The 26,260-nt window shown below is 44.2% G+C and overlaps 2 protein-coding genes across 2 annotated transcripts in view; both read left to right on the top strand.

Annotated features, from left to right (window-relative positions):
- The window catches only part of LOC139545755 (brevican core protein-like), a 71,126-nt gene that overhangs the window by 22,552 nt on the left and 22,314 nt on the right, over positions 1-26,260 (top strand). The gene's annotated exons all lie outside the window — the stretch shown is intronic.
- On the top strand, positions 58-26,258 carry LOC139545985 (mucin-2-like). The gene is made up of 5 exons (XM_071354248.1): positions 58-107; positions 4,472-6,516; positions 17,450-18,616; positions 25,535-25,882; positions 26,197-26,258. The coding sequence occupies exons 1-5, from the start codon at positions 58-60 to the stop codon at positions 26,256-26,258; spliced, it is 3,672 nt and encodes a 1,223-aa protein (XP_071210349.1).

Below are 26,260 nucleotides of genomic sequence, written 5' to 3'. Positions count from 1 at the left end.
AAGGCTGCAGAGTCTGCAACACCACTAAGCAAGGGGCACCACCAAGCAAGCGGCACCATGAAGACCAAGGAGATCTCCAAACAGTTCAGGGACAAAGTTGTGGAGAAGTACAGATCAGGGTTGAGTTATAAAAAAAATATCAGAAACTTTGAACATCCAACGGAGCACCATTAAATCCATTATTTAAAAAATAGAAAGAATATGGCACCACAACAAACCTGCCAAGAGAGGGCCACCCACCAAAACTCATGGACCAGGCAAGAAGGGCATTAATCAGAGATAACCCTGAAGGAGCTGCAAAGCTCCACAGCAGAGATTGGTGTATTGTCCATAGGACCACTTTAAGCCGTACACTCCACAGAGCTGGGCTTTACAGAAGAGAGCCCAGAAATAAGCAAACATGTTTGGTCTTCGCCAAAAGGTATGTGAGAGACTCCCCAAACATATGGAAGAAGTACTCTGGTCAGATGAGACTAAAATTTAGATTTTTGGCCATCAAGGAAAACACAATGTCTGCCACAATCCCAACACCTCTCATCACCCCGAGAACACCATCCCCACAATGAAGCTTGGTGGTGGCAGCATCATGCTGTAGGATATGTTTTTCATCGGCAGGGACTGGGAAACTGGTCAGAATTGAAAGAATGATGGGTGGCGCTAAATACAGGGACATTTTTGAGGGAAACCTGTTTCAGTCTTCCAGAGATTTGAGACTGGGACGGAGGTTCAACTTCCAACAGGACAATGACCCCAAGCATACTGCTAAAGCAACACTCAAGTGGTTTAAGGGGAAACATTTAAATGACTTGGAATGGCCTAGTCAAAGCCCAGACCTCAATCCAATTGAGAATCTGTGGTATGGCTTAAAGATTGCTGTACACCAGCGGAACCCATCCAACTTGAAGAATGGGCAAAAATCCCAGTGGCTAGATGTGTCAAACTTATAGAGACATATCCCAAGATACTTGCAGCTGTAATTGCTGCAAAAGGTGGCCTACAATATATTGACTTTGGGGGGATGAAAAGTTATGCACATTCAAGTTTTCATTTTTTTTGTCTTATTTCTTGTTTGATTCACAATTTTTTTTATTTTGCATCTTCAAAGTGGTAGGCATGTTGTGTAAATCAAATGATTCAAACCCCCAAAAAATCTATTTTAATTCCAGGTTGTAAGGCAACAACATAGGTAAAATGCCAATGGGGGTGAATACTTTCGCAAGCCACTTTAGTTACTCCACAATACTAACCCAATTGACAGAGGAAAAAATAGGAAGCCTGTAAAGAACAAACCTATTCCTAAACATGTATCCTATTTGCAACAACGCGCGTAAAAAAATACTGCAAAACATGTGGCAAAGCAATTAACTTGTTGTCCTGAATACGAAGTGTTATGTTTGAGGCAAATCCAATACAACACATTACCCAATACCACTTTTCATATTTTCAAGCATAGTGGTGGCTGCACTATGTTATGGGTATGCTTCTAATCATTAAGGACTGGGGAATTTTTCTGAATAAATAAGAAATGGAACTAAACACAGGCAAAATCCAAAAGGAAAACCTGTTTCAGTCTGCTTTCCACCAGACACTGGCAGATGAATTCCCCTTTCAGCAGGACCATAACCTAAAACACAAGACCACATCTACACTGGAGTTGCTTACCAAGAAGACAATGAATGTTCCTATGTGGCCGACATACAGTTTTGACTTAAATCTACTTGAAAATCTATTGCAAGACCTGAAAATGGTTGTCTAGCAATGATCAACAACCAATTTGACAGAGCTTGGAGAATTTTGAAAATAATAATGGGCAAATCGTGCACAATCCAGGTGTGGAAAGCTCTTAAAGACTTACTCAGAAAAACTCACAGCAGTAATCGCTGCCAAAGGTGCTTCTACAAAGTTGTGACTCAGGGGAATACTTCAATAAATGGCAAAAATGTCTAAAAATGGGTTTTCACTTTGTAATTATCTGTTATTGTGTGTAGATTGGTGATAATGTTTTGATTTAATCCATTTTGAATGCAGGGTGTCACAACAAAATTAAGAAGGAAAATATATGTAATTAGTTTACTCCAATTAGGGAAGGAGTGGTAGGTTAAGGGAGAAAATAATAAAGATGGAAATAATCATTTACAGATAAAAAACATATGTATAGGGGATTAGAAATTATGCAGACAATTACATTGATAGAAGCCACAATCCATTAAAGCTGATCCACCCCCCCAAAAAAATGGAAATAAGTCAAGGGGTATGATTACTTTCTGAAGGCACTGTACTTATCTGATCGAAGTTAGATAAACTGCATCTAAACATGACTATATCCGTGTGACGAAAAAGTGCAGATACAGCACCTGTCAGCCTATCTCTCTCTTTCCTCCTCTTTCAGATTGTTTCAGCTGTCAGAGTTTCCCCTTTTCCATCGCTCTCACTTGGTAGTTATCGGAGCAGACGTTAGGTTAATGGACGAAGTTACTGGCCGGACTTCTAAAGCCAGTCAGCCTCGGTGACCTCTGACCTGGCCTTTCCATCTTTTTAAAAGAGGGTCAGCGAGATAAGCCGCCCCCTACCAGGCTATTGGGTCTCCCTGAGAGACGCTAGCTCTCCGCGTGATAAGTCCCCACAGGGGTAGGAGGTCACACAAACAGGGCACCCTGACCTCCCGCTTTGTGTATTCCATTTTAGCGCTCTCAGTGCTTTTTTGGTTTTGTTCTCACCTAAGTGCTTTTCAAGTAACCCCTTTTCCATTGGCTGGAATTCTTCACAATTTCCCCTTGCAGGAACACAAAACACCAAAGAAGATGTTGTATAAACATTAGTCAGTTAGATGAAAGAGTGGCAGAGGAGGAAAATGGAGGGATAATTGGTCCCGGGACTGGAGAAAACAAAGGCCCCAGTAAAAGTGACCGCACACAAACATCCAGTGAGATAATGCACCCCGTCTGCTTTCTTATAGACCAGGGTCTATTTTTACTGTTCGTGAAAAAAGTTTCTCAAACCTTACATTAGAGATAGCTGCGTGGAGAAGGAGGGCAAGTACGTAGTGCTGAACAGTTGCTGTCTGCTTTACACAGTCTGTGTCGCGCCACTGAGGAGAGAATACTGAAACTGTCACAATGTCTGTGCCTGTGCCTGTGTCTGTACAGTATATGAGAGCGGGAGAGAGAGAGTGTGAGAGGGCGAGAGAGAGTGTGAGTGGAGAGCGCGAGTGGGTCAGACATTGGGACAGGGTGAGAACAAGCAAGGATGTGCCTTCTGAACAATCAAGCTTTGATCCAGTCACAGAGCAGTCTGGGAGGAATTCATTGTTGGTCTCTTAGCAGCTTAACCTCTATTATTCATACGGTGCTGTAACTTATAGGGAGGGATCATAATTATGATTAGTCTATTTAATATGAATACTGGAGTAGCAGCCCAAGTGACCACAAATACAAATACATATAAAAGTCAGGAGCTGGACCACAGGGAGGGAAACACTAGTAAACACAGAGACTGTGGGAGGACAGGCATGGAAGAGACCAGAAGACAAGACTCAGGGCCACTCCACAAAACCACAACAGAAGATGCCGAAAAGTTTATATGCTGTTTAATTGACCCTTAATGGCCCCATGAATGCCCGTAGACACAATAGAAAATGTAAAATGAATGTTCAACGTGTGCTCTGAAATAGAAAGCTTTGAAAATGACCTCACCTACATTATCTGCTTTAGCGAGGTAAATTAGCCCGTGTTAGTGGTGGGAATGTGGGAAAAGAACATTCAGAGTGGATCAACATGATAATATTGTACTTCAAGACACAGTTTACGACCATTACTTGGTAATGTCCACCCTTGTTATGATCACAAGCCTCTGGGGTGGATGCTGTGAAACTCCTTCCAAAACCAATGCTCCAGAGAGTCTCCTCCATACCATTTCAGAATTATATCATTATTTCTTAGAGAGTGAGGGTGAATTTATGGTTGGACCAGGGGTAGAAACAGTAGCTGTCAAAGCTTTGTGGGTAAGTCCCACGAGACAATGATGTCTCTCTAAGTGTCATGTTATTTCTAAAGACTACTTCTCTCTGTAGGGTTCATACTGAAGTCTATACTGGCGTTGTGCCATATACCAGTGTGTGTGCTGCATTGTGAGTGGGTAGTGCTGTGTGAAACCTGGTGGACTGAGTGAGTTGGCAAGGTATAGCCAAGACAAACGTGCCATTCTGGTGCCAGCCAAGGAGCCTCAGACAAGAACTGGATAGTTTGAAAATAGAATGAAAGATCCCAGATTAAATAGTTATGTGGTCCAAAAATAAAACGCTGGGATATTAATTTACTGTCTATTAATCACTCTGATCTTATGTAACAAAGTATTTTTGGGCCTGGCCAAATTTTCCTATGCTGGTCATTGGTTATTTTGGTCTGCTGTATTTTTGTCTGGGGATTTATTTGACAGTAATACACTTTATTTATCTTTCTCTATCCTCAGCTAGGAAGAAGCTGATAAATCAGATGACCTGGGTGGAAGTGTCTGTGGAGGGTGCTACCACGCCCCACCCCATGCTGGCCACATCCGCCATTGGTCCCACCACAGCTCTCTCTCCCCTGGACAGAGGCAGCAATACTCAGACCCCAAGTTTTGAACCTGTTTCAGAGACCGGAGAATCAGCCGAAACAGCGGCCCCTTCATCTATGTTCTCAACCAGCATGGTATCGCCTCGCCCCACCCCGGTAACACATGAAGGCGATCTTGAGGAGGTGACCTGGCCACACACCACTGCCGCTGCAAAACAAGAAGGTGACATTTTCACGACAACATCCTTCCCCGATTACAATGTTGATGACTTTGAGGAAAGCCCAAGCCATGTGGAGTCGTTCCCTCCCCGTGGAGACACGTTCCAAGCTCCACCCACAACAGGAAGTCCACATCCTAGTGAATCTACCTTCCCTGCTCCCCCTCAGGCCACTGCAGTCGTCCAGGTAGACGATGCCACACCTGAAGTGTCCGTAGATACCGCCGTGGCCCAGCCATCGAGCACAGGGTCTGGGGAGAGATTGGCTGAGCCCACAGAAGAACCAGAGAATCACAATGTGATAGAAGTGGGCACAGTTCAGCCTGACATTCTTCTAGAGGCCTCTCCAAGCACAGAACCCATGTTTGCTCACGGAAACACAGAGGAAACCACCCTGGAAGGGATCACTGCAGAGATGACCTCTGACCTGATAGACGCCCAATCAGTTTCGACAACCCAACCAACTGAACCAATCACCACTGAGAAAACTAAAGATGCACCTGTTAGTACTGAGGACACTACATATGAGTCCAGTCTACATGTAACTGAACAGCCCTCCACTCTTGAAACCGCAGACGATTCCACAATGGTGATGGCCTCCGCCACTCAAGATGCGTCTGTACGTGGAACTGCCACTGCCCCGCCCACAACAGCAGAGGTCCTTGGGGGATCCCCTAATGCAGTCATCACTGAAACTACCCCACCCACAATATCCACTGTCACTCCCAGTCTGGTTGTGACCTTATTCACTGAAGATGTGGAGGGCAGTGGAATGGGTCCCGAAACCATCGCTGACCTGGGCTCCACTGCTGCGGTCACCTTGCCACCTACACCAAGGGCATCATCTACAGTGGCAGTAAACACTGAGGACAGAAGCACACTTAGCCCCCACACTGATTCACACAGTCCCGCTGGCACGACAGTGTACCCAGAAAGAGAGCCATACTCTGAGGAGGGCCTTCATTCAACGACCCCCTCCCCAGGCTATGTTGATGAGATTGGAACTGCAGGATTTGTAGAGGGTACCCCACCCGTTCCGCCAACCCAAGCGGTGCATGACGATCCCTCAACAAGCACCTCTACCACCACTGTCATGGATGAAACAACCATGATTACCACCATCGTGTGTGATACAGAGCCCAACACCGGCATGGAGACCACTACCCCAACACAATCAGGAGCTACAAGACCAGCAATACCAACAAAGTCATCATCAAAGCCTTTAGATGGCTCAGCAACTGATGCCCCGACCACACCCTCATCCCAATACTCAATCATACAAGTTATCACTCACCCGGCTGAGACAGAAGGTGCTTCTAAAGCTGAGCCCACACAGAAACCTCTTCCTCGTGATTTAGAGACACCAGCCATTCTGTACAAGGAGGATGCGAGTCAAACACAGGACCCACCAAGTGTTTCCACAACCACCACTTCACATAAAACCGTGACCTCTAAGGAACCTTCCTCAGTGAATCCAACAGCAGCCGCCATTCTCATCGGCAGTGAGACGTCAGCTGAGGATGTGAGCTCAGGTGATCAGGTCATTGAAGAGTCCACCACTCACTTTCCTGAGTCCCTCAGTGAAACCTTGACTGAAGGCCAGGACACCACCACAGACATCGATAGAGAGTTCTTCTCATTTGCTCCCTTGACCTCCACCAGCGCTCCAGCCACTGTGGGCCCAGATGGACTCCCCATCCAAGTCATCAACATCAATGCCGACGAGCAGAAGCAAAACGAGTCAGGTAAGAAGAATACCTCTTGTTCACTATATTCCATTAAGTGCATTGTTATGGTTATATGATATAGGCTAGACATTTGAGGTAAACGTTGCTCTGTAACAATTCAGGGTTCGGTGACCTATGTAAAGTTTGTTATATAAAGGTCAAACTACAAGTAGCTCTCCAGATGATGTCTCTTTTCCTGACAGTAATCTTGTCCGCATGAGTTAATTGCGGTAGATAAAGTTTGCTGTACGTCACCTGGAAAGACCAGTACTTCCTGTAATAGGATTAGGCCTACTACATAGTAATGTGGTGCGTAAGGACTAGTTCCTCAGATCAGCCCATGCCTGGTATCCTTTATGTCTGCTCTGGTAGGAGGTCAGATGTGTTAGACTACTGTTACTGGGGTGCGATATCAACTTGATCACTTGCAAACTGTTGACTTGCTAAAAAGCTTCTGAAAACATAAGCACAGTACATGTTTTGGTTTTACTGTGGAGAACCGCTCTTTATGTTTTGGCCTAGGCCCTATGTGACAGAGAGTGGTTGTCTGTAACGTAGGCATGTGTTAACACTTATAGCATACTGTGCCGTTGCTCTCTGTCGATGCACATGAATGTACAGTCGAGGGTTTTTTGGCAGATACAGTAAAACCATGTGCTGTCCAGGGTCCTGAAGTGGGGGTTTTGACTCTCAGCCAAGGAGAATGCATGTGCTGCTCTCTCTCCCTCTCACACACAGACATACGCATAGCGGCGTTGCTACATCAGCATCTGGTTTGGTTGTTGTTAATTTTAGTACCTTTATGGAACATCTCTCATCAGGATTTTACCACCTTCAAAGCTTACATCAACCATCATTTTAGCAATAATGTTTATAGTTTTTTGGCTTTGCAAATGGTGAAGCTGTCCGCTTTTGGAATATGCTAACAGTATTCTGATTTAGCATGGGTGCTAACTATGCTAGATGATTGAACACATCTTCATGGGTGACAACACAGTTAGCCATCTAGTTTATCATGTATCTCTACGTATATGGGTGATTCTACAGACATGGTGCAAATTGCATTCCCACCCCCAAAAATATCTAAAAAAGTTCAAGAAAAACGTTCTTTTGGTATTTGCTTTTCATTAGTGAATTGTTGATATAGACCCAAATAGTTTTGCATGTCAGCAATCATGTTTTTAAGATATATCACTTTTAAAGTACAGAAATACAGCCGATATGATTGTCATTACCGAAACAAAACATTAAAATACTGTGGAATTAATGTGCCATGAGCGAAAAGTTTGCCTTTTTACAACCAAATCTCTGTCTTTTATGTAAATGGAATGTTACAGTGCATTTGGAAGGTATTCAGACCCCTTCACTTTTTCCACATTGTTACGTTACAGCCTTATTCTAAAATTGATTAAATAAAAAAAGGGCCTCATCAATCTACACACAATACCCCATAATGACAAAACCAAAACAGGTTTTAGAAATGTTTGCAAAAGTACAAATAATAAAAAAAGGCCATTCCTAGAGCTGGCCGCCTGGCCAGACAGAGCAATCGGGGGAGAAGGGCCTTGGTCAGCTAGGTGACAGGGCTCTAGTGTTCTTCTGTGGAGATGGGAGAAACTTACAGAAGGACAACCATCTCTGCAGCACTCCACCAATCAGGCCTTTATGGTAGACTGGCCAGACGGAAGCCACTCCTCAGTAAAAGGCACATGACAGCCTGCTTGAAGTTTGTCAAAAGGCACCTAAAGGACTGATGAAACCAAGATTGAACTCTTTGGCCTGAATGCCAAGAGCTTGAGAGGATCAGCAGAGAAGAATGGGAGAAACTCCCCAAATGCAGGTGTGCCAAGCTTGTAGCGTCATACCCAAGACGACTCAAGACTGTAATCGTTGCCAAAGGTGCTTCAACAAAGTACTGAGTAAAGGGTCTGAATACTTACGTAAATGTTATATTTTAGTAAAAAAATGGAATATACATTTATAAACATTTTGCTTTCTCATTATGGGTGTAGATTGATGAAGGAAAAAACTATTTTAGAATAGTTTAGAATTTTAGAATAGTGTACAACATCTAAACTGCATCACTATACTGAGAGCTTTCCGTTTCTAAAAGGATGTATTTGGGTGGTTTTAAAGCGTTTGTTCATGTTTTTTCATAGCACCCTTACTGCACAACGAGGATGAGGAAATGAATTGCGGGGTTGGCTAATTTTCTCAAAAAGGATGACAGATAATCCTGAGTGAATCGTGAATAATGATGAGTGAGACAGAGGGTCAAACATCTTACAGCTAAGAAATGCTAGCCTCTCTTGTTATTGGTAATAGCGAGAGGTTAGCATGTCTTGGCGGTATGATTATTGAACCGCTGTAACTTTCTCACTCCATCATTATTAACGATTCATTCAGGATTAGCCACAATCATGGTAGCATCCACATCAATGTAGAAGTGTTTAGAAACATTATATTCTTATTTTCAATAAAAGTGACTTCAAAATGACACAGTACATTATTTACATCGGGCACAAATCATCTGAAACACAAGCAAAACTACCTGCAAATGCATCCAACACATTTGTAGTCACAAGCTTGATGTAGTCATTGCGTGCTAGCAATATCGGACCAAATACCAATTTTGACTAATCTATTTATAAGAATCTTTAGGGGTGTCAATAACTTTGAGAAAAAAGTATTAATTGTTAAACAAAATCTCTGAGCAATTGTATTCATGTCATATAATTTCCCTATTTTTTGGAGCAAACAAAACACACGTAGCTCAGTATATGAGCTATTTATTTTATACAGTCATTATTGCTCATCTTTATCAAGGGTTTTAATCATTTCAAACACCACTGGACATCCATCATTTCCATAATTGAATCACACAATTCAAAAACCCATTTCATAGAGAATTTTACAAACTGGACTATACTGTATGTAGCAACTTACTTTGAAGAGATGGTGATTGGGTCTAAATATGTGTTTGGTGTTTCTAAAATCGGTGTACTTGTCTTCAACTGTCATTTTCCGAAAGTCTCTTCCCACACCCTCTCCCCACATGCCCACACATTGTTTTCAGCTTCAGACGCATCTGCATTCACCAAATTGTGTGTGGTTATCCTTAGACATAATCTCCAGACGTGCATAGAGAATTGTTGATATGTTGTCCAAAACATTTAGGGGTTTGACATTTTTCTTCTAAAAGATACACCAAAAATGCATTTTACGTACCTTTCTTTAGTATTTTACTGCTGGAAAGATGAAAAAAGTATTTATCCACAATCTGCTATGTATACATTCAGTCCTAGAGTATCTTGACAAAATGAAACCAAAATATTTAGGCTGACTTCATCCAGTGTCCAGAATGTTTTTGTTGTTGTTGTGTGATATACAAATATGCACATATTTAATGAGGAGTCACATCATTTGCATATTTTCATACAATATTTCAAATGGATTGTAATACAAAAAAGTTACAATTTGTGTCCATATTCAACTGGTAAAGGTTGATTGCGATGTGATTAAGGGAGAAAAAATTACCTTATTAGGGTGTGTTGTCTGGCCTTAATTAAAATCATCACAACATTTTACTCTATATAGGCCACTTTAGCGTATTCTTTTTTAATACCTTAGACCAAGCAAGAATCATGTCGGCTATTTAAAAAGACCCTTCGAAAATGACAGGAGAAAAGCCCCTGAGTATCAGCCTATTGTCAGATTTTTACATGATCATACACTGTAGCTATAAAGCGCAAAAAACAAATAAATAGCATGACTTCCAATCAAGTCGTTGGATTAAATAAGAGTAAACAGGTATATATTCCATGTCCACCCTTTCCATGTCCACCCGTCCCCTGTCAAGGGACCTCTTGCGAAACCTGTTTTTTGTTATTGTTTTCCTATCCCCCCTAGCTAGCTAGCGAATTCCTCTGTGGGTCCTCTCTCCCACATCCGTTGACAGACTGCAGCTTAGTGCCTGGACCACCTCAACTCGGTCAGTCAGTCCAGCTGAACAGATGTGCAGACAGACATGGGGGTCATAGGGAAATAAACACTGAATGAAAAATGAAAAAGGCCACAATCTCTCGGCATGCAGCTGTTTATTGTATTAACAGGTCTTGTGGTCAGCATAACAGTGAGGCCTCCGGAACCTCAGTGATGTCAATTATGGCTTAGGCTTACTCCCCCCACTGTTCTTTCTCGCTGTCTCTGGTATTCTCCTTCATGGAGGCAGCCGCAATGGTGTAAGACAATGGAATGCGGTGTGTTGAGTTCCACAACTCACCTCACGGTCAATCGGCCAGCGGAGAGATTACTGAACAGGAGTGTCTTACAACTTAGTAGGCAGGTTATTGGTTGGATGATGGTTGCTCAGAGTGGCAGTGTGTCTCAGGCTAAATTACTCATGATTGTTGAGTAATGCTGGGGTATAGGTAGGATAGCGTAATTATAATATTTCACCATGAGTCGTAATGCCACTGTTCAGAGTAAGGCAAGTCGTTTCTCCTGAAGTGGCCTTTTAACTTGTGTCAGTATCCTTACCTCACCCACTTCACATTACAGTATATGGGAATGTTTTATACTTTTGCCCTTAAGTCAGAGGATATGGCTGGTCTTGAAGAAAGTCGCGGTAGAGAAATATGAGGAGAGAAGGGATACATGCACACACATGGTTTCCAGCATGGCAATCATGTTGTGACTGTGAGCATCCAACCAGAGCTATGCACTCAAGCGTTCCTGACCTAATGTGGTGCTACACTAATTGTAAATGAGTCTGGTGTTCTTGCACAGTGGTACAAGACACACATGGTTTGGTACTGCCATGGAGCCTGGGTACTGGTGATCTGGACTCCCTCTCCCTCTGAGTGCAGGCCTGCTGGTGCAACCTGGGGAGAGAGCCAAAGCTGTGTGCAGAGGAGCCACACCAAGGGCCAAGGCCACACCCTCTGTGTGTGTGTATGTGTAACTCCCTCTGCCAGCCTGGCAGCAAAGGAGGAGGCTTGGCAGCCTACCTGACTAAGCACAGATGCCTGTCATCACACTGCAGCCTGAACACCAACTCAATATTCTAGAAGACTGCTGTGTGTACTCGTACACGTTTTGTACTATGATAAACATTTTAAGGCAAAGTCTCCCCTCTCTGTGCAGCCAGGCCACCTGTGATACAAGTCAGTATTCGACATCCATCCATGTCTGAGGACGTCGGGAGAAGACGTGGAAACCGGCCACTAGGGGCAACAGTGAGCGCTGTTACCTTCAAGTAGGATTCAGGCTTTGCAAGGGCATTGTGAGCAGGGAGAAACATGGATGCATGTCTAATTCTGACATGGGACTGCGGAAGTTAGTTGCTCTGTAAGGACAGCTGAGCAGCTGGTGTTGTGGTGGCCTGACTAGAGAGGGAGATTATGGGTGTTTTAGTGCCACATTGTTTGGTGCAACCAGGACCTTCACCGAAGAAACCCCTGGTTTATGGAAATTGGCCTCTGAAAGATATTGTCCCGTTTTGTACACTCACTGGAGTCATAGTAAACAAAGGGCTTGAGAAGTTAGAATAATCATTCACATCTCCCAGTTGAGAATGAACAAACAGATTCCATAAGTGCACATTGGTATTTGTCCACTTATAATTTGACCTTCAAGTTTTAGTGTGTGGTCCAACCTTATTATGTGCTATCCAGTGCAAAATGATTCCTTCAAAGCAACCACATTACCTACCTGCCCATTGAATTGCAGTAATGAGATACACAAGGCCCTGTGGGGCTGGTGAGTTGTGTTGCTGAGTTCATGATTTGCACACAACAGAGCGTTTGTGCCTGTCCTCAGCATGGAGCACTGCTCTTCCTCCAGAGCCACCGCTGGCCTGGGTTTATGTGGGCGTCTGGTTTTATTTGAACAGATTCGTAATACGGCACCAGGAGCTTGGGCACCGGCCACTGAGCAACTGAGGCTGGAAGGGACAGGAGGGAAGCGGGGAGCCATGGCAATTGTGGTGGTGGGGAGTAGAAAGGGGAGGGGAGTGGTTGTGAGTTGGGGCTGTCGAGTGAGGTAAGGTGCGGTGATTAAATAGGGGGGTTGTGTGTGTGTGTGTGTGTGTGTGTGTGTTTGTGTGTGTGTGTGTGTGTGTGTGTGTGTGTGTGTGTGTGTGTGTGTGTGTGTGTGTGTGTGTGTGTGTGTGTGTGTGTGTGTGTGTGTGTGTGTGTGTGTGTGTGTGTGTGTGTGTGTGTGTGTGTGTGTGAGGGGTTGGGTTATTGCTCTCTTGTGTTCCCAGGCTCCACTGGCCTTAAACAGGTGTCAGACTCCTGCAGGTGTTCTCTCTCCCAGCCACTAATCTAGCTGAGCCACAGCTTGTGGGAAACTCCACTTTTCAGATGGGGGAGAGAGAGATGGATGGAGGAGGAGTGAATAGTGAATGAATAACCATTATCCCCTACCCTGGCGTTGGTTGGATTGCAAGTCACAAGCCAAAGAATGCAGAGCTGTTCACTATAACAGAGAGACCACAACACTGCCCTGTGTTAAGCCATTTGCCACCTGCTTTATAGCTAGTTTTAGTTTTGTCAGATCAGGGAGTGAAGCACAAAGTTTGTTAAACATTTTGGAGGAGAAGAAAAAAAAACAGGATTGTGCGCCTCGAGGGGACTCGTGAACTCTTATTTTCCAAAGGCTTTAGGCAGTTGTGTGGGCCGATCTTCGGATGTTGCGCACGTTCCTCTCCAGGGAAACACTGACATCCAGTGGATCTGCTCAGGGCAGGAACAGGATGTCTATCTTTGCTCAGGGCCTAAGCTAACTTGGGGTCTGAGAGGGACCTTTCAGCCAAAAGGGCAGGGGCTTAATAAGGTCAGTGTTACACCGAGCATACAGCACATTCGGAAAGTATTCAGACCCCTTGATTTTTTTCCACATTTTGCTATGTTATAGCCTTATTCTAAAATGTATTTAATTGTTTTTTCCCTCATCAATCTACACACTACCCCATAAAGACAAAGCAAAAACAGGTTATTATACATTTTTGCAGTATTAAAAAAAACTGAAATATCACATTTACATAAGTACTCAGACACTTTACTCAGTGTACTTTGTTGAAGCACCTTTGGCAGCTTTTACAACCTCGAGTCAGCTTGGGTATGACGTTACAAGCTTGGCATACCTGCATTTGGGGAGTTTCTCCCATTCTTCTCTGCAGATCCTCCCAAGCTCTGTCAGGATGGATGGGGAGTGTTACTGCACAGCTATTTTCAGGTCTATCCAGAGATGTTGGATTGGGTTCAAATCCAGTCTCTGGCTGGGCCACTCAAAGACATTCAGAGACTTGTCCCGAAGCCACTCCTGAATTGTCTTGGCTTTGTGCTTAGGGTCGTTGTCCTTGTTGGAAGGTGAACCTTTACCTCAGTCTGAGATCTTGAGTGCTCTGGAGCAGGTTTTCATCAAGAGATCCTTGATGAAAACCTCTGTACTTTGCTCCGTTCATCTGTCTCTCAATCCTGAGTAGTCTCCCAGTCCCTGCATTTGAAAAACATCCCCACAGCATGATGCTGCCACCACCATGCTTCACCGTAGGGATGGTACCAGGTTTCCTCCAAACAGGACGCTTGGCATTCAGGCCAAAAAGTTCAATCTTGGTTTCATCAGACCAGAGAATCTTGTTTCTCATGGTCTAAGAGTCCTTTAGGTGCCTTTTGGCAAACTTCAAGTGGGGTGTCATTTCGTCTGGCCACTGTACCATAAAGGCCTGATTGGTGGAGTGCTGCAGAGATAGTTGTCCTTCTGGAAGGTTCTCCCATCTCCACAGAGGAACTTTGGAGCTCACTGACCAAGGCCCTTCTCCCCCGATTGCTCAGTTAGGCCGGGCGGCCAGCTCTAGGAATGGTCTTGGTGGTTCCAAACTTCTTCCATTTAAGAATGATGGAGCCCACTGTGTTCTTGGGGACCTTCAATGCTGCAGACATTTTTTGGTACCCTTCCCCAGATCTGTGCCTCGACACAATTCTGTCTCGGAGCTCTACGGACAATTCCTTCGACCTCGTGGCTTGGTTTTTGCTCTGACATGCACTGTCAACTGTGAGACCTTATATAGACAGGTGTGTTCCTTTCCAAATCATGTCCAGTCAATTGAATTGTCCACAGGTGGACTCCAATCACGTTGTAGGAACATCTCTAGGATGACAATGGAAACAGAGTGCACCTGAGCTCAATTTCGAGTCTCATAGCAAAGGGTCTGAGTATTTCTTTTTTGCAAAAATGTGTAAAAGACTGTTTTCGCTTTGTCATTATGGGGTATTGTGTGTGAGGATTTTTTATTTATTTAATCCATTTTAGAATAAGCCTGTAACATAACAAAATGTGTAAAAATGGAAGGTGCCTGAATACTTTCCGAATGCACTGTATGCAATCAGTGTTCAAAACATTAGGAACACCTACCTATAATTAAGTTGCACCCCCTTTTGCCCTCAGAACGACCTCACTTCATATGGGCATGGACTCTACAAGGTCTCGGAAGCACTCCAGAGGGATGCTGGCCTGTGTTGACTCCAATACTTCCTACAGTTGTGTCAAGTTGCCTGGATGTCCTGTGGGTGGTGGATCATTCTTGATAATTACGGGAAACTGTTGAGCATGAAAAACCCAGCAGCGTTGTAGTTTTTGACACACTCAAATCGGTGCACCTGGCACCTACTACCATACCCCGTTCAAAGGCACTTAAATCTTTTGTCTTGCCCATTCACCCTCTGAATGGCACACATCCATAATCCATGTCTCAATTGTCTCAAGGCTTAAAAATCCTTCTTTAACCTGTCTCCTCCCCTTCATCTACACCAATTAAAGGGGATTCAACAAGTGAAATCAATACGGGATCATCACTTTCACCTGGATTCACCTGGTCAGACTACAGTATGTCATTAAAAGAGCAGGTGTTCCTAATTAATTTGTACACTCAGTGTATATGGATGAATAATGCTCCCCGTAAGAGCCTGATTGAAGCATCAGTGCCAAACAATGTGAGGTTGGCCAGATGACATCACGTTCATTCGTGAAGCATGTCACTCGGTGTGCTTTCCAAACCAAGTTTGGAGTTTTTATAAGACCTGTGACGCAACAATGATGAACCCAGAACGGCCAATGATGTTCCGCAAAGATGCAGCGCCGCTGTTAAAATGGCAACATTTGTCAAGATTAGGAAAAGTCTACATCATGAAACAATGATAATAATGTTTTGATTATTTGTAGGCTGACCTTTATTGTAAGACACTTTCTGCTTGGACAATTCAATTCACTCGTCCTCCTGTGCTGTCTTGGTCATGAAGATGCTGTGGCCATCTAAAATCATTAAGTCATACGCACATAACAGGGACAAGATGTTGAGCTCTACTTCGTGCAGAATTTAGCCACTTTTTGACCCCCCCACACCGATGACCTAGGCCTATGTTATCATACAGGTATTCAGGTCCATTGTTATTGTAAAGCGTTGAGCTGACTAGAGTTAATTAAACTGCAGGAGGTAAGGACAAACATGGGATTGATTTGTTGTATTTGGATTACCGCTAAGTACAGCTTCAGGGCAATGAACACTGACAGAACTGTGGAGGTTGGGAAAATACCTTTCAATTCATGTATTCATAGGACTGTCTTATCTCACAAAATCAAATGTATTCATCTTTAGATAATCCATGCTATATTTAACATTTCAATTAGTTTTGAATCATGGTGATGCTCGGACTTCCTAGTGTTGATATCACACATTCGCAAAGAAATCAATACTATTTTGTTTAGGAAGGTCATAAACAACATGACACCGGTCAATTTATTTAAAGAGAACAGAATAGCACGTTTTGAGTAGTATTTATCTGTGCTTAGTTGGCAATCTATGGCTGCTCCATGCCAATGAAATCATCTTGTTCATTTAGCAGACATCACAGGCCCTGCCCTAACACAGTCAACACACATATATTTTACAGTAAGAATATAAGAGAAGAAAATAGAAAGGATATTTCTTCCCAAATGGCTATTGCTGATTGTCACCAGTAGCTTACTCAGATGACAAACACTCACAGGAGCCACAGTTATTCTAGGAAAAAGTGATATATTGAAACAGAGACGATCAGTGTAATCTGTAGAGTTTTTTGACAAAAAGACGTCATTATAAATCTTGGAATATGCTCTTTCTGCAAGCGTATAGCAATCAAAATGTCTGACCTGCATGGACCTCTGTAGGATGATTATAGAAGAAGTGCTACTTGTAAGCTCTGTTCCCTTTTTTTGTCAATGTAAGCAGCACTGGTCATCGGTCTCTTCGTTCTCTATTTGACAATTGATAGTATTGTCACCTATCAGACTATTGTGAATTTAACACTGTCTTTAAGCCACATCTATGACTATTATTATATGTGTGAAATTAGTTTCAGTATAGTTTAGGCGTAGTTAAGACAGGCCGGCTCGGTAGGCAACTGTTTTCTTACATTCAGAAAATACACCATCGTCTTATTTGAGTATTTTCCAGTCTATGCTCTTCTGCGTCGTTTAATATATTTTCTGACTGATTGCAATTTACATTTGGTGTGCTAAGGTTTCTTATCACCATTTGTAACAGAATAAATGCATTAATTCAGCAATCATTTATTTATAATGTAATATTTACACAACTAAAATATCAACGGTCAGATTGACCGTCTTTGCCGTTCCAGTAGTTATGGAATGTGAGCGCTCCGAGTGTTTAAATAGTTGAGAATGACCATTTCTGTGTTTAGTATATAGGTGGGATTTCAGGAGGGAAGAAATCAAATCAAAAGTTTAAGAAAAATGTCACAATTCTTAGTTTTGTGCACTGTATCAATCACTTTCATTTAGTAAATAGGAGTAAACGAATGCATTAACTAATGCTAGCCACACTATTGCTCATCATAGTGTCATTGTCATGTATCTCAACTTTTCTCTCCATTTTCCTCTCTCTTTTCAGTGGATATGACTCTGCCGACCTTAGACACTCTGAGTCAGTTCCCTGTGTTCCCAGAGGTGCCTGACCAGGGTCAGTTCCCTGTCATCCCTGTCGTTCCTGACCGGGCCACCCCTTCCCTGGTGGACGGTGAACCTATCCCGGGCAGTGGAGAACCTGACTTCTTCTCCTCTGCTGCCGTCACCATGACTCCAACGCTGATCTTCATCAATGGCAAACACGAGGTGACCCTGGAGCAAGAGAGAAGACAGGTAGAGGAGGAAGCAGGGAGAGGAAGAGGTGACCAGTTTGAGGAGAATGTGACCGCGCTGGGGGGCAGTGAGGAGGAGGTGACCCCCACTGTGTTTGATTACCCTCTGATAGAGATACCTGATACTATACCAGATAAGCCTGATAAGCCTGACCCATTCTCACGTACCCCACTGCCTTTGTCGATGTCCACTCTGGATCACTTTTCTTATGACTATGGGCCTGAGGTGGTTCATGTGGAGTCAACTCCTACCACAACCCCAGAGCAGGTTGAGGGAACCACACAAGGCCGTGTTGTGCAAACAGATGTGACTGCAACCTCTGCACCGGTCACAACAATGGTGGGAACCACTCCATCCAAAACGGAGCAAAGAGCTGAGGGTCTATCATCTGTTTCAGAGACCACAGAGGGACCACGTGACGTCATAACTACACCCACTGAAGCAGTGTCCACTGTTTCATCATCTGGCACAGCAGTGAGCAAAACTTCAGAACAAAGCCAAACAGCTTATGCACCCAAGACTCCTGAGGGAAGCCAACAAATCAGCGCCTCTGTGTATGGCAAAGAGGTGGAGGGGTCAGGGACACAACCGCCAGATGATGACAGGGATGCTGAGGTGAATCAGCCAGAAGGGGAAGAGCCCTCGGTTTCTCCCACAGAAGAAATACACGTGGTCGCTGATGACATTGACACTGCAGACGTAACAAAGAGCACCTCTGCTCTTCCAGATTTTGACATCTCCATTCAAACCCCTCTACTGTCGGTCTCTACGCCCTCTTCTGGAGATGTTGAAGATGTATCAGTGCCAGTGACCATAAGTGACATTGAGGGCACCACCTCAGGCGAGGAGAAAGGATCCACACAGGCCCCACACACTCCTCGGGAACCAGTTAGCATCGCTCTGCCTCCCTCAATGACAAGTGGCCAGACACATTTAGTGGAAACAATCAAGACTGAGGTGATGCCATCCAAAGAGGCAGGCAGCACGGAATCACCTTCAATGATCTCTACCACAGCTGAATCTTTGACAAGCCAGCAAGAGGGAACAACGCTTAGCCTGCCTTCAGTGTCTCCCACGGTGAAATACACTACTGCAACACATGTCATTTCTGTACCAGGGGAGGAGAGCTCAGGAGACCAAACGCTTGAAATGTTCACGATCAGCTCTCCATTATTCAGCACAGAACAGATTTTGTTAGGATCCACAAAAACATCACCAAGAACAAATTCAGCAGACACTACACAACAAGCGACAATGGAAAGAGAGGTAACAGCATTCACCAAAGGCACAACAAACACAGAAAAACCATCAGTTGTTAATGTCGTTGATGAGACTGAGACAAGCTCAGCCTCCACTTCCACAGATAAAGACAGTTCTAAGAGTCCGGTGACATCTCCAATGCCAACCAAAGAATCCCCTGCAACAACTGTCTCTCCAGTATATAGTCCTATTCAGATGGTTAAGACAACCATGGCATCTCTCTTAAACTTAGTCAGCCGATACACCACACAGGACACAATTGGGACAGGTGAGGTACCTAAACTAGAAGACACCATAAGCAAAGAGAAACCTTCACTTACCCCAAATCTGATGGAGGAGGAAAGTGCAGGTGATCCTGATATGTCTCCTAGCATAGCTACTGAAACACACCTCTCTCCTCTTCATACTATAGTCAAAACAGAAGAGGATGTGCCCACGACCTCAACGGCAACCAGTGAGGCTACAGAGCAAACAGAGAAACCCTCAGCTACTCCTGTGACTGATGACACCGAGACTAGCACGACCGTCACTTCGATAGATGAAGAGAGTTCTGGAAAAAAGACAACTCAGATGTCCGCTCAGGAGTCTCCTGTGACAACAGCATTTCCTATGTTCAGCACGGGCAGAAAGGAGGATGATAGATCAACAGTATCATCGAGCATTGAACCCAGTGAAGTGTTTGATGTATCATCAACAGTCTCACCTTCTGCTACTATCAGCACAGGTTTTTCTAGTGGCGCTGCAATGGATACTGCGGTAACAGATGTAAGCTCGACCCTATCCTCTACGGACGAAGTGGCCTCAGGTGACCAGGCAAGTGAGGTTTTCACCGAAGACACTGCAACTGACACAGTGTCTTCTTTGTATAGCCCTGATAAACCAGCAGTTACTATAACGGTGTCACATAAACCTGCAGAGAGTGCAGTCACAGAGCAGGCTGAGAAACTGTCAGGCTCAGAAAAACCGTCATCTTTTCCTGTTACAGAGAAAAGCTCAGTCCTTGATTCCACAGACGAAGAGAGCTCAGGTGATCAGACTCCTGATATGTTCCCCACCGAGTCTACAGCCACAAGTGGCCCTACATTGTTCAGCTCAATCAAAAAGGAGATTGAGATGACTACCACTAAGCAACCTGTAGATATAACAGTCGGAAATGCTTCAAATGAAGACACATCAGTCACAGAAAAGCCCTCCACTGTCCACATAATTGATGAAACAGAGACAAGCTCTGTCCTCTCTTCTACAGACGAAGAGAGCTCGGGTGACCAGGTGCCTGATATGTCTACCAAACACACTCCAACCACCACAGTCTCCTATCTGTTTAGCACTGAGAAACCAAAAGTTGTCATATCTACAACGTCACATGAAACAGAGGAGAGTAAAGCCACAGAAACTTCTGCTACTGATACAGAGACCAGCTCAATCCTCTCTGCAACAGATGAAAAGAGCTCACTTGACCAGCCCTCTGATACGTTTACCAAAGAGCCTGTCATTACAACTGTTTCTTCTGTTTATAGCACAGTCAACGCCGAGCAAATGACAACCACCGCAATGCCAGATTTAATGATCCCAAAAGGAGAAAGTGAAGTTACAGATCAGACTGAGAAACCATCAGACTCAGGAACACCATCAGTTACACCTATCATTGATGATGCAGTGATGAGCACAGTAATCTCCTCTACAGATGAAGAGAGCTCAGGTGACCAGACAAGTGATACCACAGACTCTGTAACTACAACAACCACAGCATATTCTCTGTTTAGTACTGAGAAGCCAAAACATGCAGTGACTACAGCATCACATGAAACTGCAACAGCTGACACTAAGACCACTACTACTACAATTATTTATGTATATAGCACAAAGAAAACAACAATGTCACAAGACACTGCAACAGTGGAGACTGTCGCAGCAGTCACAGAGAGGCACACAAACGCAGAAAAACCTTCAGGTACCCCTGTTACTGGTCACACAGAGACAAGCTCAGTCATCTCCTCTACTGGTGAGGAGAGTGCTGATGTTCAGACAATTGCATCAGTACTTACCATTACAGATGGGGAGAGCTCAGGCGATCAGACCCCTGATATTTTTACCAAAGACACTGCAACTACCACAGTGTCCTCTCTATTCAGTACGGAGAAACTAGGGTTTGTAGGGATTACAGCGTCATATAAAACTGCAACAGAATCATCCCAAGAATCATCTATGAGTCCCGTAGTTACCCTCATGGATCAGACTTGGGAACCGATGGGGACATCGGCTACAGTGATCGACACCTCACAGGAAGTATTACCTGAGATAACAGAATCTAAACCAACCAAAGAAACAGGAAGGACATCAGGTGTTCCCATTATTGATGGCACAGAGTCAAGCTCAATCCTTGATATGTTTACCAAAGCCACTGCAACCACCAACGTATTCTCTCTGTTCGGTACAGAGACACTAGGGCATGTAGGGATGACATTGTCACATGAAACTGCAACAGGTGAGACATCAAAGGTGGCAATATCTGCAGCATATTCTTTGTATAGCACTGAGAAACCTACAACAGTTTCACGAGAAACTGCAACAGCAGAGAGTGGAAAGACCACTACAACTGAAGCAACATCTCTCTACAGCACAGAGAAAACTGCAGAAAGTACAGCCACAGATAAACCTTCAGTTACTTCTGTTTCTGATGGCACAGAAACAACTTCCTCTTTAACCACTACAGATGAAGAGAGTTCAGGTGACAAAGCAAGTGAGATTTTTACAAAGACTTCTTCCGTGACACCTGCGTCTTTTTTGTACAGAACAGAAGCAACGAGTTTAGTTTCCATTACTGTCACATCATCCACGTTGCCAGATATTATTGAAGTGGTGGACTATGACACTAGCGAAGAGCTTTCACTTCTTGAATCTATACTTTCCGCTGTTCAAACAACCACAAAAGCTGAGGGAGATCCTACAACAGTCAGCACCACCCCTGTTACAAGTTCAGTCCTCACCTCCACAGAAGAAGAGAGCTCAGGTGATCAGACACCTGGTATGCTTACCAAAGACACCACAACTACCAGAGTGTATTCTCTGTTCGGCGCTGAGAAACCAGTACATGTAACGACTTCAGTATCAAAGGAAACTGCAACAGCTGAGATTTCAAATATTACAATCTCTGTAACTTCTTCTCTGTATAACACCGAGAAACCTTCACCAATATCAGAAAAAACTGCAACAGCAGAGAGTGGAAAGATCACTACAACCACAGCAACTTCTCAGTACAGCACAGAAAGAATTGCAGAAAGTACAGTCACAGGAAAACTTCCAGGTTATCCTGTTTCTGATGGCACCGAAACAACTTCCTCTTCATCCACTACAGAGAACTCAGGTGACCAGACTCCTAATATATTCCCCACAAAAAGTGCTTCAAGCACAATCAAAACAGAGCTGGAAACAACCACAACACAGCCTGATACAGAGACAACAGTGATAGTGAAAACAGGACGAGTAACTCCAGTTATTGATGATGCAGAGGCGAGTTCAGCCGTCAGGTCTATAGATAAAGAGACATCTGAGATGTCCACCAAAGAGACTCCAGTGACAACAGCGTATCCAATGTACACTACTGTTCAGATGATCAAGACAACCATGCCCTCTCTATCAGACTCAGTCAGCAGATACACAACACAGGGAGCTATTGTGATAAGTGGTGTGACTGAGCAGAAAGTAGAAACCTCAAGCAAAGATACACTCTCAGTTACTCCTGGTATGGCAGTCACTACTATTGCATCTCCAGTAATAACTTCTACAGATGAAGAGACCTCAGGTAAACAGACCCATGACATGTTCACCGGTGTGACTTCTGCAACAAAAGCCTCTCTTCTGTTCAGCACAGTCAAAATGAAGGATGAAACGTCTTCTAAGTCAACATCTATTCCTATTAGGGATGATGCAGAGACAAGATTCACATCAGTAGAAGAAGAGAGTCCAGTCAGTCAGACAACTGAGGTGTTCACCGGTTTGGCTCCTGTAACAACTGCACCTCCTAAGTTCAGCCCAGTCACAATGAGGGATGAGGTGTCCACTAAATCAACAACCGTTGGACCCGGTGGACATGCTAATGGGGCATCAACAGTGTCACCTTTTGGGTCCCCGGCCGAAGCAGGTACTGCCGCAGCTTCTTTGGATGTTACCACAAAGACAACAACTGTCCACCCATCAGTCACTGCAAGTGTCGAAAAAACAACAGGTTTAATTTATACCCTCACAGAGGAGGGCTCAGCGGACACAACTGAAATCTTTACCCAAGAATCACCAATGACTCCCGTGGTTACCCTGATAGGTCAGACATGGGAATCAATGGGGACATCAGCTACAGTGATCGGCACCTCACAGGAAGCATTAACTGAGATAACAGAATCTGAACCGACTAGACAAACAGGGAAGACATCAGGTGTTTCCAACATTGGCGATGCAGAGACAAGCTCAATCCTTGATACTTTTACCAAAGAAATTGCAACTACGACAGTCTCCTCTCTATTCAGTACAGAGAAACCGAGCCAAACAGTGTCTACGTCGTCACATGAATCTGCAACAGCTGAGACTTCAAAGACGGCTCTTGCTGCAGCTTCATCTCTATATAGCACAGAGAAACCAGGACAAGTAACAGAAAACAATGTTGTTACCCATATTACTGGTGACACAGAATCAAGTTCAGTCCTCATCTCTACAGATGAAGAAAGCTCAGATGACCAGACAACTGAAATATTTACCAATACATCTTCCTTAGCACCTACATCTTCTTTGTACAGCACAGAAGCAACACATTTTGCTTCCATTACTGTCACATCATCCACTTCACCAGAAATTTATGAAGATGTGGACTATGACATACGAGTAGAGCCTCCACTCGTTGAAACTATACCATTTACCATTCAAACAACCACAAAACCTGAGGGAGAACCTATAATCATCAGCACTACCCCTGACACAAGTTCAGTCCTCATTTCCAAAGACGAAGAGAGCTCAGGTGACCAGAACCCTGATATTTTTACCAAAGACACTGCAACCACCACAGAGTCCTCTCTATTCAGCACTGAGAAACCAGGACAATTAGTAACTACAGCATTCCATGAAACTGCAACCTCTGAGACTTCAAAGAATACAATCATCACAGCTTCTTCTCTGTTTAGCACTGAGAAACCTACCACAGCGTCACAGGAAACTGCAACAGCAGAGAGTGAAAAGACTGCCACAACTACAGCAACGTCTCTGTTCATCACTGAGAAACCGGAACAAGGAGTGACTACAGCATCCCTTGAAACTGCAACAGCTGAGACTTCAAAGATTACAATCATTGCAGCTTCTTCCCTGTATAGCGCTGAGAAACCTACAACGGCGTCACGGGGAACTGCATCAGCAGAGAGTGAAAAGACATCTGCGACTTCCCTCTTCAGCACTGAGAAACCAGGACATGTAATGACTTCAGCGTCACAGGAAACTGCAACAGCAGAATGTAAAGTGATTGCTACTGCTACTAGAGTTTCTTCTCTACGTAGCACAGGTACCATTGCTCATGTTGAGAGTACCATCCCAGAGGAGATCTCAGGAGTTCAGACTCCCGATATGTTTACTGCACAGTCAGATGCAACACCTCTTCTTCCAGTGTATAGTACAGTTGGAACAGAACAGTCAGAAGAACCAACAGGCTCAGAAATGTCATCAGCTGTTTTCGTCATTGATGAAACAGAGACAATAGCCGTCCTCACTTCAGAAGAGGATATAAACTCAAGTGGTGCAACAACTGAGATTCTCACCAAGGAATCTGTTGCAACAACTGCATTCCCATCAGAGTCAGTTAGTGCGTACACTACATCAAGACCAACAGTGACCTCAACAGAAGAAGACAGGTCTGGTGACCAGACCCCTGATATGTTTAGCAAGGTGCAAGCTACGATAATTGAGTTTGTCAGTAGTTATCCCACTCCTCATACATCAACTGGACAGGTGACAGAACAAACCGGGGCCTCAACACAGGTTACTCACAACACCTCTACACCCATAGACATGGAGAGATTTGGAATCACAACTACAGAGGATGACCAAGAGACAACTCAGCCAGAGGGTTCAGGTGAAGCGGTACCAATGGAGACCTCCACTAATCCACAGGACCAGTTCACTGTAGCCACAGATGAGACAGAGAGTACATCTGATGAGCCAAGTGTTGCATCCTCAACACGGTCTACACAGATCAGCCAAGCATCTATGTCAACCCAATATCCTGTCTCCACTAGCACAGCTGAGACAATACAATCAGCCACTGCTTCATTGTCTGAGCAGGGAAGTGGAGACTTCACAGAACCCTCTACTTCAGAAAGTGAGGGCAAAGAGGATGAGAGTTCAGGTGATGACACATCTGCTGTTACAACAGCCCCACTGCATACTACATCATCTTCAACAGACTCAACGGTTACAAAATCAGTAAGCACAGAGGTAACTGATGGAACCAAGGGGGTTGAACAGACAGAAGAACTAACAGGCACCGAGGGACATTCAGCTGGCGCTGACTCACATGTGGCGTCCTCAGTGGTCACATTCACAGATGAAGAGAGCTCAGGCGACCTGACACCTGATATGTTTAACAAGGAATTTGCAACATCACTAGGGTCAGAAGCTGTGATGGCCAAATCTTCCTCCCCAATAATCAGCAGTGACCCCTTCCAAAGCACAACTGTTGGAACAGTCATCACACCCACAGAAGAAATAGATGAAACACCCTCATACACTCCCGCTGCAGACATTGAAACTCTGGAGCTATCTGTGGACCAAACAACTGGACTAGCGAGCACATCAAAACCCTTTGTCACTTCCTTCACTTATGTAGACATGGAGGTCTCTGAAATCTCACCAACAGATGATGCCCAGGAGAAAATCCAAGCAGAAGAGTCAGGTGAGGAGGCACAAGTGCAGAGCACCACTGAACCACAGGACCAGTTCACTGTTGCAACCAATGAGACTGAAACCAGAGAGACTGAAAGCGCACCTGAAACACCTCGTGTTGAATCTTCAACAGAGTTCACACGGTCCCAGAAGTCCACATTAATCCAATCTCCTTCCATGTCAAGCACAGATAATACAACAGAGGCTTCCACAGCCTCTTTCAGAGAGCAGGGTAGTGGGGACTTGACAATAGACTCTACAGCTGAGGCTGAAGGGACGGAGGATGAGAGTTCAGGTGAAGACATCTCTGATGTGTCTACTCAGCAACCTGCAAACACAACTTCTCCTCCCCTGTCGAGGACAGCAACGACAAAGCAGGATTTTAACT

Source organism: Salvelinus alpinus, chromosome 19 (genome assembly GCF_045679555.1).
Source record: "Salvelinus alpinus chromosome 19, SLU_Salpinus.1, whole genome shotgun sequence".
NCBI classification, from domain to species: domain Eukaryota; kingdom Metazoa; phylum Chordata; class Actinopteri; order Salmoniformes; family Salmonidae; genus Salvelinus; species Salvelinus alpinus.
This window is presented reverse-complemented; position numbering and strand designations above follow the sequence as displayed.